Genomic DNA, 18,114 nt, shown 5'->3' with positions numbered 1-18,114 from the left:
TTATTTTAACACCTTAGCTAGTAGTTTTCTCAGTGACACCATAATGTCTTTGTTCCTCAGAGTGTATATAATGGGATTCAAAGCTGGAATCAAAACGGTGTAGAAGAGAGAAATCAGTTTGCCAATTCCTTCAGATTGATTTGGTTTGGGTTGCAAGTACGTGATCCCAGCTGTTCCATAGAACAAGACCACAACCATCAGGTGGGAAGAGCAGGTGGAGAAGGCTTTGGCCCTTCCTCTGGCCGATGACAATTTCAGAATACTGGAGATGATTTTGCCATAGGAGGCGATGGTCAGCAGAAATGGAATCATGACAAACACCACTGCAACTACATAGACTGCCATCTCATTCACAAAAGTGTCACCACAAGCAAGCTTGAGGACTGGAGGGATGTCGCAGAAGAAGTGGTTAATTCTGTGAGACCCACAAAAGGGCAAAGAGAAAATCTGGCATGTTTGTCCGATCACAGCTGGAAGTGCACTGATCCAAGAGGCCGCCACCAGCTGCATGCAGACCTTGTGGCTCATGACTACAGGGTACTGCAGAGGGTTGCAAATGGCCACATAGCGGTCATAGCCCATTGCTGTCAGGAGGAGGCACTCTGTGCCTCCAAGCAAGAGGACAAAACACATTTGAGTAGCACAGGCATAGAAGGAAATATTTCCTTTCTGTGTACATAGGTCCATGAGCATTCTTGGGATGGTGACAGTTACATAACAGATTTCCACAAGGGAAAAATTGCTAAGGAAGAAATACATGGGGGTTTGAAGAGCAGGGTCAGTTTGTGTTATTATTATTATAATGCTATTGCACATCAGAATAGCCAAGTAGATGAGTAAAAATATCCCAAACAGCATCCACCGGAGATGGGGAATATCAGAGAACCCCAAAAGAAAAAATTCCAGCATTGTTGTATTTGATTTTTCTGTTTTAATTTGATCCCCATCTGCAGATATTGCAAATTCAAGATGGTTAATTCATTTATCTTTGTAATTACAATGATATCCTATGTTATGTAACTTAGATGCATGAATATACTTTATAATCCCTTAAATTATTTTTATCCTTTGTGTGCTCTATTTTTATGAAATAAACTTTAAAGCACCAGGCATTAACTTATAAGCAGGTAAAATGAAGCATTAAGATTGAATTCATTTATTATACTTGACTTGTAATGATAACAATGTTATTGAGAAGTATTAATTATTGTTTAGAACATATTGTGGATAAATAGTATTTTATTATTTTTTCCTTAATGTTGGAATCATGTAACATACTTTTTCTCATTTCTTTTTTTTTGAGTTTGTTATTTTTCTCTGTATTGGTAGTGATATTTCACCTTCTTTTGCTTCAAACCTTTACTCTTAAAGCTTTTATTGCTTTTATTTTATTTTTGTCATATTTCTACTAAATATCTTTATATTTCAATGCTTTCTACTTGTTTTCAATTTTAGTTTAAATAAATCATTTACCTTATAATAGTCATTATCATTATTTACATATATCTAATACTGTCCAACTTTAAAATTAATAAATTTAAGATATGCATGCATTATATAAATATTTTACTCAGATACGGATCTGAGAATTTGATGATTTTCTGTTTTATTAATTTACAACTATCTTTGAATAAAATACTCAAAGTGCTCTTTTACACCTTACCTTTATAGATTTGCATTAAGCAGTCTATGGAGTGTTAAGTGACTTATCCTATAAAATTTTCAGTTCTTTTCTTGGAAATTTACTCTAATTCTATATCAGGTTTGCTTTCTGGAAACATGCATTGCTCTTAAATAGCAAGAGTCCTGCCAACCCTGGGGAACTTCTTCTCTCATGTACCAATTTAATTTCTAGGGAACTTCTGTTGGCAAGCATTCAGGTTCATTTTTCTAGGTCATAGCTTTTGGATATAGATCCATCCTTCTCCCCAGCCCATCCTTGGCCTAGAGCCTCCCTCAGGAGGAAGCAATTTACTGGCAGTAAAATATCACTTATTTGTCTATCATGTCAGGCCACAGAAGTTAAAAACAAACAAGCCAAGTTTTATCATATTCATGGCCTTTAATTAGTAATGTGGATTTTCTTTCTTTCTTTCTTTCTTTCTTTCTTTCTTTCTTTCTTTCTTTCTTTCTTTCTTTCTTTCTTTCTTTCTTTCTTTTTCTTTCTTTCTTTCTTTCTTTCTTTCTTTCTTTCTTTCTTTCTTTCTTTCTTTCTTTCTCTCTTTCTTTCTTTTTTTTCAGATTCAGGCCATCCAGGCCTCTAGGAAATGGGACACATATTTTGTCACATACATGTTCTCTACATTGACTCTTCATATTTGGGGTGGCCCTTTTTAGAACTGGATCATCTGTACCCTAAATTAACATTTGTTAAACTAAAGCACACCATCCAAGATGACAAATACCTAGAAATTTTAAAATTTGTATAATGTTGTCTAATCAAGAAAAGTATCTAGATGTTTAAAAACTAGAGACTATGACCAAAATAAATATTTTAAACTAGATTATGGCAGAAAAACAAGAGGAAAGTTTCATCTCAACACCCTATCCTGTCTGAACTGTTTACAGGTATGTGTGGAGAAGAGTCTCAAACAACAATCCATGAGCCTAGAATCTTATGTATGTGGAATCAATTTTGTGATTTCCTGCTTGGATTTCCATGAGCATGGACATTGTGTTTCTAAAAGCACATTCTTTGCATGTTTTGAATCTGTTTCTCTTTACTACAGCATGTTTCTACATTGCTTCTCTGTACTTTTTTATTATCATTTTTTTCACTTATATCAAAAAATGAGAACTGTACTCATGAATTACCACAACCTTGACTTTACTATAGTAGGTAACACATTGAATGTCCATCCACCATTAAAACAGATTTATCTAATCATCTCCCTATCATTAGAAATGATATTTATCACTCTATAAAACATCTGAAAATACCCAAGAAAATGAAAAAAAAAAGTCAGAAATACCAATTACTTAGCAAAATAAGCAAGTTTCCTACACAGTACAATTTTGCAGGTAGCATTTAGGAAAGTTTATTACTTCCATCTGCACCACACTATATGGCCTAGTTCCCTCAGCCATCTTTGTAGTTCCTCATGGACAACTAGAACTCAAATAACTTAAAATTGAACAGAGATCATACAGAAAAAAAATGCTTTAAAAAGCACCAACACATAATACACCTAATTTTAACCCAGATGATATTGGGGAAACTAGTCAGAGTCCACACATAAGACAAAACACTCTGATTAAAAATGATCTATAACTAAAGAAATCTTATTAGTCTTTCCAACTAAATAGGATGGTGCTGGAGAAGTTGCTTTATGTCAAACATATGGAAATATGGAGAGCATGAAACCACAGCCCAAGTTTTGGCCACTAATAGTGTGTTTCATTATTTGTTCCAAACACATCAGATCCTTCTCTGATCTCACAGAATTCAGTTTCTTAAAATCTAAAACCTTTTGTAACAAATTTCTCTATGGCCTAAGTCATCCTCTCCAGGCTCAGATATCAATGAACAACAAATTCTTACCAGCCTGCACTGGTATGCCATGAGGTGATTGGGATAGACAGCTGTCTCTGGGTTTATTTGAAGAACACTTACACCAGGTACCAAGAAATTCCATGTAGTTTTCCTTGTGGCACCCAGTTCCACGGTGAACCTTGTTCACCCTCTGTCTTGATTTCATCTAAAGGATATCTCAGCACTCAGAGCCTCCTGCACCCTGTCCTGCATTTATACCCCAGCAAGTCTGGGATTTAGAACTTGATTCCAGATCAAAGAGTCTAAGTCTTTCAAACCTTGCTCCCTGAGTTCTTTGCTTACAGCATTTTTTCAGAATTTTTAAAAATTTAATATAGCTCTGTTGAATTTTTTTTTTAAATATAGTTCTTGTTTTTGCTTCTTTGTTTCAACTTAAATGTGACCAACTAGTAACAGTGTTAGGCTGCTTGTACTAGCACAGTATATTTATTTTCCGATATTGAATATTTCTGGGAATAAAAAGTGAAGTTAAAAGTAACTTTTATTACATTTCACAACCAATATTTAAGAACAGTTTCAAAAGCAAAATGGAATGCTGTAATACATAGCCATTAATATTTAAGTTTATCATTAACACTTTCAACAACAGAACAACTATCCTAGCACATGACATGTATTTTGATTGGTTATTTTGACAGGTGCAGTTGCACCTTATACAATGTCAGTATCATTTTTCATTATTGGCTTGCTATTTATTTATTTTTTTTAACATTTATTTATTTAGTTTCTTAGTTCTCGGCGGACACAACATCTTCCTTTGTATGTGGTGCTGAGGATCGAACCCGGGCCACACGCACGCTAGGCGAGCACGCTACCGCTTGAGCCACATCCCCAGCCCAGCTTGCTATTTAGATACTGATATTATGAGGTAAATTTTTCAAACCACACTACAAACTTTAAAATATTTTCAATGAGATGTAAAATTCAATGAGATATCAGGTATACACACTTCTGAATCCATAACCACAATCAAGTTTTAGAATATTCTTATTTTCCACAAATACATCCTCATGCAAGTTTAGGATACCTCTTCCCTCCACCCTTCATCCTAAGAAAGTACTGATTGAATTTCTTAATTTACAAATCATTCATAATAATTCAGAATATACTCTTACATGTGGAGTCTTTCCCTCAATGTGAGAATGTAAAAGTCATCAAAGTTCCTGTGTATATCATAGTTCATTAATTGTAGTTTTTGAATAGAAATCCATTGACTAAATAAGCCACCATTTTTTATTCACTCAGCTGTTTTTTTTTTTATTTCTAGCTTTGGGTAATTATAACTATAGATGTTGCATATTACCATGAATAAATTTTATATTTGCATATGTTTTCATTTCATTTACTTAGAATAAGTGTTATTTGGCTATATATCGGAGTGGAAAGTTTGGGTGAAATTGTAGATGTCTTACTCAAAATTTTAGGCCACTGTCAAAATTTTTTTGAAGTGTTTTTATCATTTCACATTCCTGACTGTAGGTATAGATGTAGCAATAGCTCTCACAATTTTTTTGCACAGTTTGGATTTCCATTGTTTGCGGTTATAATGCTTGAATTGAGATACCTTAGCTATGTATGGTGGTAGCCATCTGTAATCCCAGCGAATCAGGAGGCTCAGGCAGGAAGATCTCAGGTACAAAGCCAGACTAGGCAACTTAGTAAGGCCCTAAGCAATATAACTAAGTTGTTGTCTCTAAACAAAATATTTTTTTTTTCAAAAGGTGGAGCATGGTTGCTGGGGATGTGTCTTAGTTTTAAGTGCCCCTGGGTTCAATTCCTGGTACCAAAGTTAATTAAATTAACTAATTAATTTGCATGTAACTCTTAGTATTGAATACAATTTTCTTGAATTAAACATAATTAATAGACAAAATAACAATGAAAAACTTGGAATGCTGATGATTCAGATTGTGTTTTTTCATTAGAATTAAGTATATACTTACATATTGATGTTTGTATATATGTAGATATGAGATTTTGATTAATATTTTCTTAGAAAACTATGTATTACTTTTTATGACTTGTAGTTTCATCTAAATAAAAATAAACACATTGTTGCTTCATACATTTTATATCATTTATTTTATTGTTTTTATTCCTTTATATCTTTAGTGAATACAATTTTAAGATGGTCCCAAACTTTATGGTTCTTCCTGTGCATGCACCTCCTCCTACTTATTCAAAGAATATATGATGCTATAAAATCAGTTTGCACTTATCATAAAGGACTAACTTCATTTGCTTTTAACTAGGTTTGTCAACCTTATAACCATGACTGAATCACATAAGTTTCTTAAAATTTAGGTATGGTAGTCAGAATCAGCAATCCAAGGATTCAGTGGGAAATAAATAAAAGAGAGCAGGAGGACGCAATGTGGTTGGTTTCTAGGAGCTAACACTTGGTCCCCAGTTGTCATCCTTCAAGGAAAATGCACTTGAATTTTACCAGTACAAGAAAATTAATTCTGCAAACAACCTAGCTGTGCTAGAATCAAATACTCTTCCCCACAGCCTCCACACCTTAAATTTAGCCATGGAGACCCAAATCACAGAAACTAGCTGCCCTGCACTAGACTTATGACCCACAGATGCAATGAGATGATAAATTTCTATTTACTTCAAATGCTGAGTTTTGGGTCACTTGTTAAGCAATATTTGAAAATTCAGGAGTAACTTAAAATACATTGAACTTAGTCTTTACCCTTTTAGAGTAGTTTTGTCCTTGATCTGTAGAAGGAATCTTTGACTCTATGTATGCCTAGTTAAGGGTCCTTTACTTAAGATAAGACAGTGTACTTTAGGATGTTCTGTGGAAGGTCCAAAGTAAAACTGGTGGTCTCACTCACTTCTTTATTGCTGGTTGTCAAAATACCTAATGTGTTTGATTAACAGCATGGCTGTCATGACATGATCTGACCAGGAGAAATAAGATCTCACCCCAACTCCCCATACTCTCTCAGCCTAAAGTCCAGATTTCCTGCACAGGCCATCTGATGCCAAGCAAACATGCAGCCATATGGGGAAAAGGAGAAAGTTGGGAATTTCCTGATACTGAGGGTCTCTCAGACCCAGAAAATTGACTACATTTTTCTTTATACCATGGAACAATATTTCTTGTCATTAGACAAAAGTCTTTGTGAATGTACTCTGTTTAGTATGGTGAATCTCCAAATAATCAAAACAACAGAAAACAAAGCAAACATATTTATTTTTCTTAGGTCTAATATTCATACAAATTGATAGAAACATTTATTTGATCACTGATTTGGCAATTTTCACAGGTACATATTTTCTTAGTTGGAATGACATGCGGAGACTTACATTCTTCTCTACTTGTCAGGGAGGTGAGGTTTCCTCAGTGGAGCTGCCCTGCTGGGCTGTCCTGAGCAGCTGAGTACAGTTAAGGTATTCATTCACTCCAGTGCATCAACAGAGTCTAAGTCACCTGTCTCACCTTGGATTCGTCTCTGATTGTGACAAACAGAAACATACACTTTCATAAACACATTGGAACAAATGTGTGGAATATTTTTGTGATATAAATTTAGAAGATGATATTTCATGGATTTTGTTTATTAAATAAAAGGATAATTATTTTTTTATTTTACATAAAAGAAAAAAAATATGGACCAAAATGGGTGGAACTTTGCTGGATACAGAATTCTTGCTTGGTGATTTAAATAAAAGACTTCAATCAGAGCATCATGTACATGATATAATTTATTCCTAGACCCAAGTGACCATATCAATACAAATTGGTGGCTGAAAACAACATGATATCAGTCTCTCATATTCTCAAGGTCCCAACTGGATATTTCGGGGCCTCACCTCCTCCAAACACGCTAAGAGAGCGTCATTCCTCTGCTCTTCTAGCGTTGGGTGGCTCTTGTTTTCCTTGGTTTGTGCCTGAATCACTCCAGTCTCTGCCTCCATCTTCACACAATATTTTCTGTTTCTCTGTGTCCATTTTCTAAACTTCTGTATTTTGTGCCTTATGAGAACACTTCCTTCACTTTGGTGCCTGTCTTAAATTTTATTTCAAAATCCTTAATTAACTATATTTGAAAAGACCTGTTTGTTCCCAACAGAATCACATTTTTAGGGTCCAGATAGAGATACATTTAGAGAGACCAGAATTCAGTCCAAGACATAAATGTACAAATCTACAAACTTATAATACTATAGTTATAAGCAAACAAATCCTTAAGTTAACATAGGAGAGACTGAAGCTACCAGAAATCATTATCTATTCCAGAAATAGAGACGTGAACAGGATTTACAGACTTAAAATGACTGGGAATACAAGAAGAAATGAAGATATGAAAATAAACAAAGAAGAAAATTAAAACACAAAATGCTCCTTACCAAAATCATAATTTCTTCAGGGATTTTTCTTTGGCTAAACCCAACCTATAACATCAGAGAAGGGTAGCAAACACATGCTTGAACAAAAGAATAGAACAAATGACAGAACAAGATCCTTTTCCCTGGTTGCACTATCTTTCATTGGGTTTCTTCTGATGTCTCTAAACACAATAGATAATCATGAGAGGAAAGATTGATGTTCAAAATGATGTCCTTGTTATTGGGTTAATGTTTACACTGCTTTCAGGGAAGCCCTTATCTAAGTATATGAAGCAAACTTTCTTTCACATGAGATGGTTTGCTAATGATAATTCAAATTGTAGGTATTTAAAATTTTGGAATATACTTGAAATATATTCCTACTGTAATTAAATGAGAAGACTATGAGTACATTTTTATTGAGTGTTCAAAGTCTTTTCCTCATGTTAATAACTTAGTTAGTAGTTTTTTCAGTGCCATGGTGATATCCTTGTTCCGAAGAGTATAGATGATGGGATTCAATGCTGGGATCAAAATGGTATAGAAAAGAGACAGCAGTTTTCCTGTTCCATCAGACTGATTTGGCTTGGGTTGTAGGTAAGTGATACTAGCTGTTCCATAGAACAAGACCACAACCGTCAGGTGAGCAGAGCAGGTGGAGAAGGCTTTAGCCCTCCCTCTGGCTGATGACATTTTTAGAATGTTGGAGATGATTTTGGCATAGGAGGCAGAGATCAAGATAAATGGAACCATGACAAATAGTACTGCAACCACATACACTGCCATCTCATTCACAAAAGTGTCACCACAAGCAAGACTGAGCAGTGGGGGGATGTCACAGAAGAAGTGGTTAATTTTGTTAGACCCACAAAAGGGCAAAGAGAAAATCTGGTATGTTTGCCCAATTTCAACAGGGATTCCACTGACCCAAGATGCAGCCACTAGCTGTATGCAAACCTTGTGGCTCATGACTACAGGGTATTGCAAAGGGTTACAAATGGCCACATAGCGGTCATAAGCCATCACTGTCAAGAGGAGGCACTCTGTGCCTCCAAGCAAGAGGACAAAACACATTTGCGTAGCACAGGCATAAAAGGAAATAGTTCCTTTCTGTGTACAAAGGTCCATGAGCATTCTTGGCATAGTGGCTGTTACATAACAGATTTCCAACACTGAAAAGTTGCTAAGAAAAAAATACATAGGAGTTTGAAGAGCAGAGTCAGTTCTGGTTATCAGTATAATAATGCTATTGCACATCAAGATAGTGCAATATAAGAATAAGAATATTCCAAAAATCATCCACTGAAGGTGTGGAATATCAGAAAATCCCAAAAGAACAAATTCCATCAATGTAGTGGTATTTGATTTTCCTGTTCTAAATGGCTCTTCACCTGCAGATATGGTAAATTTAACATGGTTAATTTATTCCTATCTTGAACCACATTGATCTCTTAGGATACCTGGAGTTTAGTCCATAAGTACACTTTTATAATCTCATCAATCATTTCTACCAATATCTGTTTTTGTATCTACTACTTAAAATTTCAAATTTCAGAGATCGAGTGGAGTGATATGCCTTTAAAATATATTCAGGAAATAAAATCAAATGTATATTTTTGAGAAATAAATTTTCATCATTTCACTCTGAAAAGGACAATAATGTTACAGTGTTTTGTACTGATATTCCTGGGTTTATTTTACTATCTCTTCATTGGTATTCTAATATCATTTTTTAGTCCTAAGTATTTCCTTAAAACTCTTTCTTTAATTATTATTCAAAATGAACTGTAAGTCTTTGTTCAAACTCTAAAAAATGAACTTTTTAAACTAATTCATTATTATTGAGTATATAAATATGCATCATTATTGCTCTGATTTATGTATCAGTCCATTGCTTATGCTAAATATGGGAACCTAAATTCCAGCATGTTGTTCATTTACTTTCCTTAATAACAACTATGGTACTGTGAATCGAAAACATCAATTCAGAAGGGCATGAATCTCAGTGATGGGTGATGCTCTGGGTTTGGTACCTAGCAGCACATCAGAAAATAGTAAATTCAATTATCCTTTTAGTTAATAAATACACATGACCTATTACACACACACTTTTTTTATATTTCTTTTCTTACTTGTATGAGATTCTCCATGGTCATTTAATTGTCTTGTAAGCAAATATAGCACCCTTTCTTTATTTTCTTTTTATAATGTTATCTTTTACAAGTTCTGATGTGTTTGACACTAAGTTTTATTCACTCAGGTGATTCAAAGGAATCAAAAATAAAACTGTCCTTTTTAGTTTCATCCCTATGATGCAGTCAGCACTACAAGACGATTCCCATCGCATTGTCCCAATTCTTGTTTTCCAACTTCCCAAATGAGTTTTCTACATTCCTTATATTCTGAAGTCTATTATACCTATGCACAATTGAGCCCCAACAATCTATGATTTTGAATTAATATATTGATAGATAGAAGTGATCAGATGCTGCTCCCTTAAGTTACACATTTCTGTCAGTAGTTGTTTTCAAGATTATCAAATAATTTTGGTGATTGTAAATACAATTGTCATTATTAGACATGCATCTTATTTTATTTAAGTATATAATTAACAAAGTTAAAATATATGAGTTACTTGAATTAACCATTTCATAGACACAACTTTATTGTTTTCTGTTCTATTACATTATTCTTGATCCTCGAATTTAAAATATTCTTAAATAAAAAGTATTAGTAGCAGAACTATACCATACCTTTATTAATGTGCATGAAGCAGTCTCTGTCAGTCAATTTTAATCTAGAAACTTTTTAAGCTCTTCTTTGTCTGAGGAAGTCACTGTAATTCAACAATAATTTTGCTTGATGCAAACATGGATTGCTCTTAAATAGCAATAGTCATGCTCCTGGGAGAACATCTTCTCTCATGTATCAATTTAATTTCTAGAGGACTGCTTCTCTTTGGCAGTCATTCAGGCTCATTTTGCAAGGCTGTGTTTTTCTAGATGGACTCTACTTTTCCTCAGCCTCTCATTGGCATAGAGCTTTCCCCATGAGGAAGGAAATTCCTGGCAGTGAAATACCACTTACTTGTCCACTACTACTTTCCAGAAAGTTAGTTTCTCTAACTGCTTCTTTAAAATGCATTAGTGGGGGATGTAGATTTGCCTTCTGTACTCTGCTTATTCATCCAGATCCAGATCATCCAGTCCCATAGCAAAATATGCCACTTTTTTTTTTCTCCCATATACACACTTTGCTTGGAATGTCTCCAAGATCGGGGGTGGGGATCAAAGACTTTTCCAGAAATAGAATTATTTTACACTAAATTAACTTTTGTGGAAATTAAAGTGTCTTTTTAATGCTTTGTTCATTTATTACTAGGTATCTACTTATTGGATGGCAATTGTTCTTGATGCACTCTGAATGCACATACTTCAATTGAAATATGTGTGAGCGATAATTGATTAATGCTATCTTTTGAAAAAAATATATTTTTAGGTAGTTCCATATCTGTATGTTTGTAAGGTGTGTGTTTGAGCTGTCTTTCTTTATATACCTTTATTCCATTCATTTATTTTTATGTGGTGCTTAGGATCGAACCCAGCGCCCCATACGTTAGGAGAGCACACTACCGCTGAGCCACAATCCCAGCCCCTTGAGCTGTCTTTACAAATATTTCACCACAGTACCTCACAGGTTTTATCTTCTGAATTCTTCTAGATCATTTTATCATATACATTTCATCTTTATGTCTATGACCCATTTTGTATTGATATAAGACATGAGGAAAAGTTTGAGGCTTACTTTTCCTTGTGCAGATATTTGATTACATCTGCAATATTCAGTGAAAATGTTTTCCATTGCCCATATTTAACCTAGCATCTTTATTAAAATACAAACATATGTATCACTTTCTGGATTGTCCACTGGTGAATATATTTACTATTTCACAATTGTCACTATTTTCCTCACAGTAAGATTTTGTGAGTCTTGAAATCACATCTTATTCTTTTTAAAATGTCTTATTTATTCATAAAATTGATTTTTCTCTTTCATCCTTTACATTTTTACAATCCAATCATTTCACCTCTGAATATTCCTACATGATCTGCTACTTTAGGGGTACACCTTCTGACAAAATCATATCAGATTATCTTTGAAAAATTTGTTATGTTTAATATTCAAATTTACAAACTACAAGAATTGTTTTATGAGTAATTAGGTAGAGTATGAATCAAGTTCTCTTTAGTACATTTGTATCCACTTTAGAATATTTTATAGAATAATTTAATAAAAATCGGTTTTTCTGCACTATTCTGCAGAGCTAATATATTTGATAATCAAGTGTTTCCACATGTTAGGTGTGTCCACGTGTGGAGCTCTCTATTATGTCATTTATTCCTTTATTAGTTATAAAATTATATCACATGGTATGAATTTCTGCAACATTGTAGCACATTGTTATATCAGCTTAAAAAGGTTTCTCTCTCACTTGCATACACACACACACAAATTTACTCTATTTTTTTAAAATCTGTGATTGATTTGAGAAAGTTTATATACTTTAATCATGATATACTCATCATCTGCACATGCTGTTGGTATGAATTTATTTCTTTCCTCCTAAATTTCCTTCAAATTATTTTATTATATATTGTGTAAGTTTTCTGAAATTTACTTAATTTTCAATAGTTGCTCATTTCCATTCTAGTTCAGATAGTATTTACCATTTCATGTTTGGTTTGCTTTTTTATATATTTTAATATGTGAAATTAATATTTTCTGGAATTCCATGTATTTATTTTTGTTATTTGTAGTTCCAGTAATATGTGTAGGTGTGTATATATGTATATAGTATGTATGCTTATATATAAATATATATGGATATATACAAATAAAATAATCTCGTATGTTTTAAACAAATATAATTCTTAGCTTCTGAGATTATATTTTCTGTTGTTTGCTAGTTATGACCATAGTTTCTTTATAGTCTTTCAATAAAACTTGGCACAGTTTACTTAACTATTTCAAATATAATAAGTTTTTCAGAGAACTTCTCTGACAAATATTTAGTAATTTCATTTTTAAGTTATTTTATTTTTGCTTTACTATGTTTTATCATTTTTTGTTTTTATTCTTTTGTGTTATAGCACTATTAAATATGATTTGTAGATTGCCAAATAACTATGCTTCCTCTTATAAATAAATCTACTATTTGTACAAAAAAAAGTACTAATGTAAACTCATTTTGCATGAACAATTTAGATCTAATATCAATTGAGATTAATAATTGGAGACTATTCATGTGGATCTGTTTAAATCACATAAATCCTTTATATGTAGGTATGGTAGTCAAAGTCAGAAAGATCAGAAATTCATGGTAAGAGAAATAAAATCCAGCAGAAGACATATAGTGTAGTTTGTTTCTCGGAGCCAAGATGCAGCCCCCAGTTGAAATCCAGCCAGGAAATTGTACCTCAGTCTAAATGCCCAAAGAAGTGGATTCTGCTAAAAAACCTAACTGAGCTGGAAACAAAGTTTTCCCCTCATCCTCTAGGTAAGAGTTTGACCCAGTTATGTTGATTTCAGCCTTTGAGATCCAAGGCAGCCCCAGAAACTATCCACCCAGCACCATAAACTGCAGAATATATGAAAACATATTTGTTTTATATTGCTAAATTTGAGGTTGTGTGTAATGCAACATTAGAAAAATTATTGCAGTAGCATAAACAGTGTTGAACATGGTCATTGCCATCCTGTATATAGATTTGATCTTCACTCTGTAGGGGAAAAGCTCTATCTTTATATCTGCTTATGCCTACATAACTAGATTTTACTCATTTAATACTAGTGGCATTTGAGCTATTCTGTGTAAGATCGAAAATAACTAATGATCTCAGTCACTGTCTTTATTGTTAGTCACCAACTGTCCTAGTGAATTTGACCACTTGGATTAGTTACATAATCAAGAGAGATTAGCCTCACCTCAACTCCTCTTTCTCATTATAGAAGTCCAAATGGTCTGTGAAGTCCACTTGTCTTCATGCAAGAGTACAGCCTGGTATGTGGGACCAAAGGAATGCTGGGAATATCCTGGAGCTGATAGTCTTTCAGATTTCAGACACTAACTTGCCTTGTTCCTTTATTTTATTGAACTTTCCTCTAAATAAATTCTTTCTGAGTGCACTCTGTGCATAGACAAGTGTCAGAAAACAGTAGAAGAGTGTGTTTCTTTCTGGTTTAATATTGACACTGACATAGAAAAAAATTTTGACAAATGATCTGGCAATATTACAAGATAAACCTTTTCTTAGTTGGATGGATATGGTGAGATATACAATTTTCTTCTTTCGTATTAGGGCAGTGGGGATTTCTTAAATGCAGCCACTCCAGAGCATTGCCATGAGAGGCTGAGCAGTATCACAGGGGTAGACATAGCCCACTTTGTCAACATCCTATAATTCACAATGCCTATCTTTCACTACCAAATGTGATTTTCATTATTTAAAAAGAAATCTGAACCTTTATTTTAAGTTTCTGGAGCAAATGCATAATTGTAAAAATTATTGGACATATTATTTCTGCAAAATGAGATTCTACTGATTCTATTTAATGTAAAAATAAGTGTTTTCATCAAAAGAAAAAAAAAGTGTCAAATTATTGCCCCAAATGGAAGCAAAAATTGAAGCCAGGGTTAAGAGATGACAAATCAACTGTGTCCTGGAAGTGCAGAAAATTAACTCCACAGGAGTCAAATAAAAGAAATTTAAAGAATGCAATGTTTACATGCCAGACTAATTTCTTGGATTTTCATCAATAAATTCTCCCAAACTGGTTGGAAAAAAAAAAGAAAATACATCACTCACAGTTGTTATAGCCAGAGTAAAAAATCACACTTCTTCAAGGCCTCCCTTATCCTGAAGGCTAGGATAGAGTCCTTCTTCTTCCGGATTTTGACGACATTTCTCTGCCTTTGTTGTGGACTGAATCTCACCAATCTCTCCCTCTGCCCTCATGTCATGTTCTTCTGTTTCTTCATGAATGTTTTTAAAATATTTTCTGCCTTCCTTCTGACATCAGAATACTGATGATTGGATCTGATGCCCATCCTAAACCTTAGAGATCTCATTTTAATAGGCTTACTTAACTCTATCTAGCAATCACTTATTTTCAGAATCAGTCCTATTTGTACATTCCAGATGTAGATGTATTTTTAGGCTCTAAGAACCAGCCCACTATACGTACACAACTGTATTAATGAAGAAAAATCACTTAGGAAAGAGATATTACCAAAACAAGACCAGAGCTACAAAGGGAAGGAGGGAGGTGACTAGGACACAATAATATCTGGACAGTGGAGGAGCAAACATCCTAAGAAGATTTAGTTTTAAAACAATATGGACAGAGAAAGATAAAAATGGGATAATGCAAAAATACATAAATTTTTAAAAATCATGACTCCCTTCTTCCACCCTCTTAAAATATTTCTGCCATATTTAATTGGCTAAATCCAACAGTGAGGATATAAAATGGAACCATATTCATGAAGAAGAAAGTGAATATTGAAAACACAATCTTAGAATGTGTGTATACTTCCTGGTTATATGACACATGCAATCATTATCCATTGTGATTCTCATAAAATCTCTTAACTCAGTACTAAACCATGGAAGGAAATAAGGAAATATTGCTCTTCAAATTACATACTTGCAATAGGATTATTTATGTTCCTATTACATAGATACCTTACCTAAACTTTATAATCAAAGGCCCTAGGCATAATGTAGTAGTTATCACAATATTAATCATCATCATTTAAAAGCATTAGAGCAAAGCTTTTTTTTTGTAGTTACATAAGAAAGTAATAGAAAATCATTAGTTTTCAAGTCTTTGCCTTATGTTAATAACTTAGTTAGTAGTTTCCTCAGTGCCATGGTGATATCCTTGTTCCTCAGAGTGTATATGATGGGATTCAAAGTTGGGATCAAAATGGTGTAGAAAAGAGACAACAGTTTTCCTGTTCCCTCTGACTGATACGACTTGGATTGCAAGTAAGTGACACTAGCTGTTCCATAGAACAAGACCACGACTGTCAGGTGAGAAGAGCAGGTGGAGAAGGCTTTAGTCCTCCCTCTGGCTGATGACATTTTCAGAATGTTGGAGATGATTTTGCCATAGGAGGCAGAGATCAACAGAAACGGAACCAGAAAAAACACCATGGACGACATGTATACGGCTATGTTATTCATGGAGGTGTCACCACAAGCAAGCTGGAGGACTGGAGGGATATCACAGAAGAAGTGCTTAATTCTGTTAGATCCACAATAGGGCAAAGAGAAAATTAGGTATGTCAGTCCAATCGCAGCTTGAATTGCAGTGACCCAGGAGGCAGCCACCAGCTGCATGCAGACCTTGCGGCTCATGACCAGAGGGTAGTGCAGAGGATTACAAATGGCCACATAGCGGTCATAGGCCATCGCTGTCAGGAGGAGGCACTCTGTGCCTCCAAGCAAGAGGACAAAACACATTTGTGTAGAGCAGGCATACAAAGAAATATTTCCTTTTTGTGTACAAAAGTCCATGAGCATTCTTGGGATAGTGACAGTTACATAACAGATTTCCACAAAGGAAAAATTGCTAAGGAAGAAATACATAGGAGTTTGAAGAGAAGAGTCAGTTTGTGTTATCAGTATAATAATGCTATTGCAAGTCAGAATAGTTAAATATAGCAATAAAAATATCCCAAAAAGCATCCACTGGAGATGGGGAGTATCAGAAAACCCCAAAAGAATGAATTCCATCACCATAGTTGTATTTGATTTTTCTGCTTTAATTTGCTCTCCATCTGTAGACATGGTAAATTGTGTGATTAATTTATTCACATTGTGAAATGCATTGATATTTTATGTTACCTGACTTAGATACATAAAGAAAAATAGCACTTAATCTCTTAAAGAATTTCCACCACGACCTTGTTTTCCCTGACCCCATGGGATGACATTTGTTATTTCAGAATTACTTGATATGCAGTTAAAATCAATTCAAGAAAAAATATCTAATGTATTTAATCAGATTTTATTAACAGACACTAAGAGTACTGAGAAGTGTGAGAAGTGAGTTTCATTTTGCAGAGGTACATGTAGAAATATTATTTATTATTTCATCCTTAAGGGCAGGATTATGTTACAGTCCTTTTATATAGTTTTTTTTTTTGGGGGGGAGTATACAGTTCTCCCCCCTTTATCAGTAGTAATATTCTATCTTCTTTCAATTCAAAGATTTGCTCTTGAAGCTTTCCATCGAATCTTATTCATAATGAATTTTAACTCCTCTCTTTTTATTAAGGAGAATAAATTTTCCTAAATCAACTTTTTTAAATGAGGAATTAAAGAGCTCTATTATCGTTTTGTACCAATATCTCCAATTCCTTATGCTGATATGAAAACATTAACCGAGCTTTGATTTCCCCATTAACAATTACTGTAATGTGTCAAATACATTAACTAACCCTTAACTTAATAAACATGAGCAATACTTCACACTCTTTCTTCACATTTTCTCCTCCTTCATGTGATGCTTTTGTAATCAAATGAAACTTTATTTCCCTATTTTTTCCTTCACCCCATTTTTAAAAGTACAACTTTAAATAAACCCATCTATGATTTAGTCAGGTTATGTCAATGGTCAGAACACATTAATGGGGATAAAAACAAGAGAAAATGAAAACAAACCCTCCATATTAATACCTCATCTGTGAAGAAGCCAGCACTGCCTAACAGTCCTTAATAAATACTTAGTTCTTGATCTCCAGCTTCCCAAAATGAATAATTACATATTTCCTTAACTTCATAAAACAGTGAATACTGCACTCCATTTAACCCCTTCACTCCATGCTTTAGAAATAATATACAGATAGTAAAAGTGTTAAACTCTCTTCTCAAGTTCCATAATTCTACTAACATTAGTCTTCAAGATTATCTGAGATAAATTACCTTATTTATTATCATTAATGTTTTCTGATATATATTTAATTTAATTTAGGATAAGAAAAAGTTAAAAAAAAGATATGAGACTTACATTAGAGAATTATTTCATAAAGATCTCAGAATTTTGTGTTTTTCTAATTTATCAAATGAATCTTGGTCGTCAGATTTAGAGCTATCCTTAAGTAAAGAAGTCTAATAGCACAATTGCAGCTCACCTTTATAGATTTGCAT

At 33.8% G+C, this 18,114-nt stretch overlaps 3 protein-coding genes across 4 annotated transcripts; all 3 read right to left on the bottom strand.

Annotated features, from left to right (window-relative positions):
• Window positions 1-909, bottom strand: LOC113177551 (olfactory receptor 10AG1-like). The gene has a single exon (XM_077797225.1). The coding sequence runs from the start codon at window positions 907-909 to the stop codon at window positions 1-3; it is 909 nt and encodes a 302-aa protein (XP_077653351.1).
• A 7,429-nt stretch (window positions 910-8,338) lies between these two features.
• LOC113177552 (olfactory receptor 10AG1-like) lies at window positions 8,339-9,304 on the bottom strand. The gene has a single exon (XM_077797545.1). The coding sequence runs from the start codon at window positions 9,242-9,244 to the stop codon at window positions 8,339-8,341; it is 906 nt and encodes a 301-aa protein (XP_077653671.1). The 5' UTR covers window positions 9,245-9,304.
• Window positions 9,305-15,792: 6,488 nt separating this feature from the next.
• LOC113177560 (olfactory receptor 10AG1-like) lies at window positions 15,793-18,114 on the bottom strand. 2 transcript variants are annotated; one of them, XM_026382108.2, is made up of 2 exons: window positions 18,099-18,114; window positions 15,793-16,742 (listed from the first exon to the last, which is right to left on the bottom strand). In XM_026382108.2, the coding sequence occupies exons 1-2, from the start codon at window positions 18,112-18,114 to the stop codon at window positions 15,793-15,795; spliced, it is 966 nt and encodes a 321-aa protein (XP_026237893.2). The 2 variants fall into 2 exon arrangements, with proteins under 2 accessions (XP_026237893.2, XP_077653716.1); XM_077797590.1 differs by lacking the exon at window positions 18,099-18,114 and adding an exon at window positions 17,267-17,290 and having other exon boundaries at window positions 15,793-16,734.

This window comes from Urocitellus parryii, chromosome 4 (assembly GCF_045843805.1).
Source record: "Urocitellus parryii isolate mUroPar1 chromosome 4, mUroPar1.hap1, whole genome shotgun sequence".
Classification (NCBI taxonomy): Eukaryota; Metazoa; Chordata; class Mammalia; order Rodentia; family Sciuridae; genus Urocitellus; species Urocitellus parryii.
This window is presented reverse-complemented; position numbering and strand designations above follow the sequence as displayed.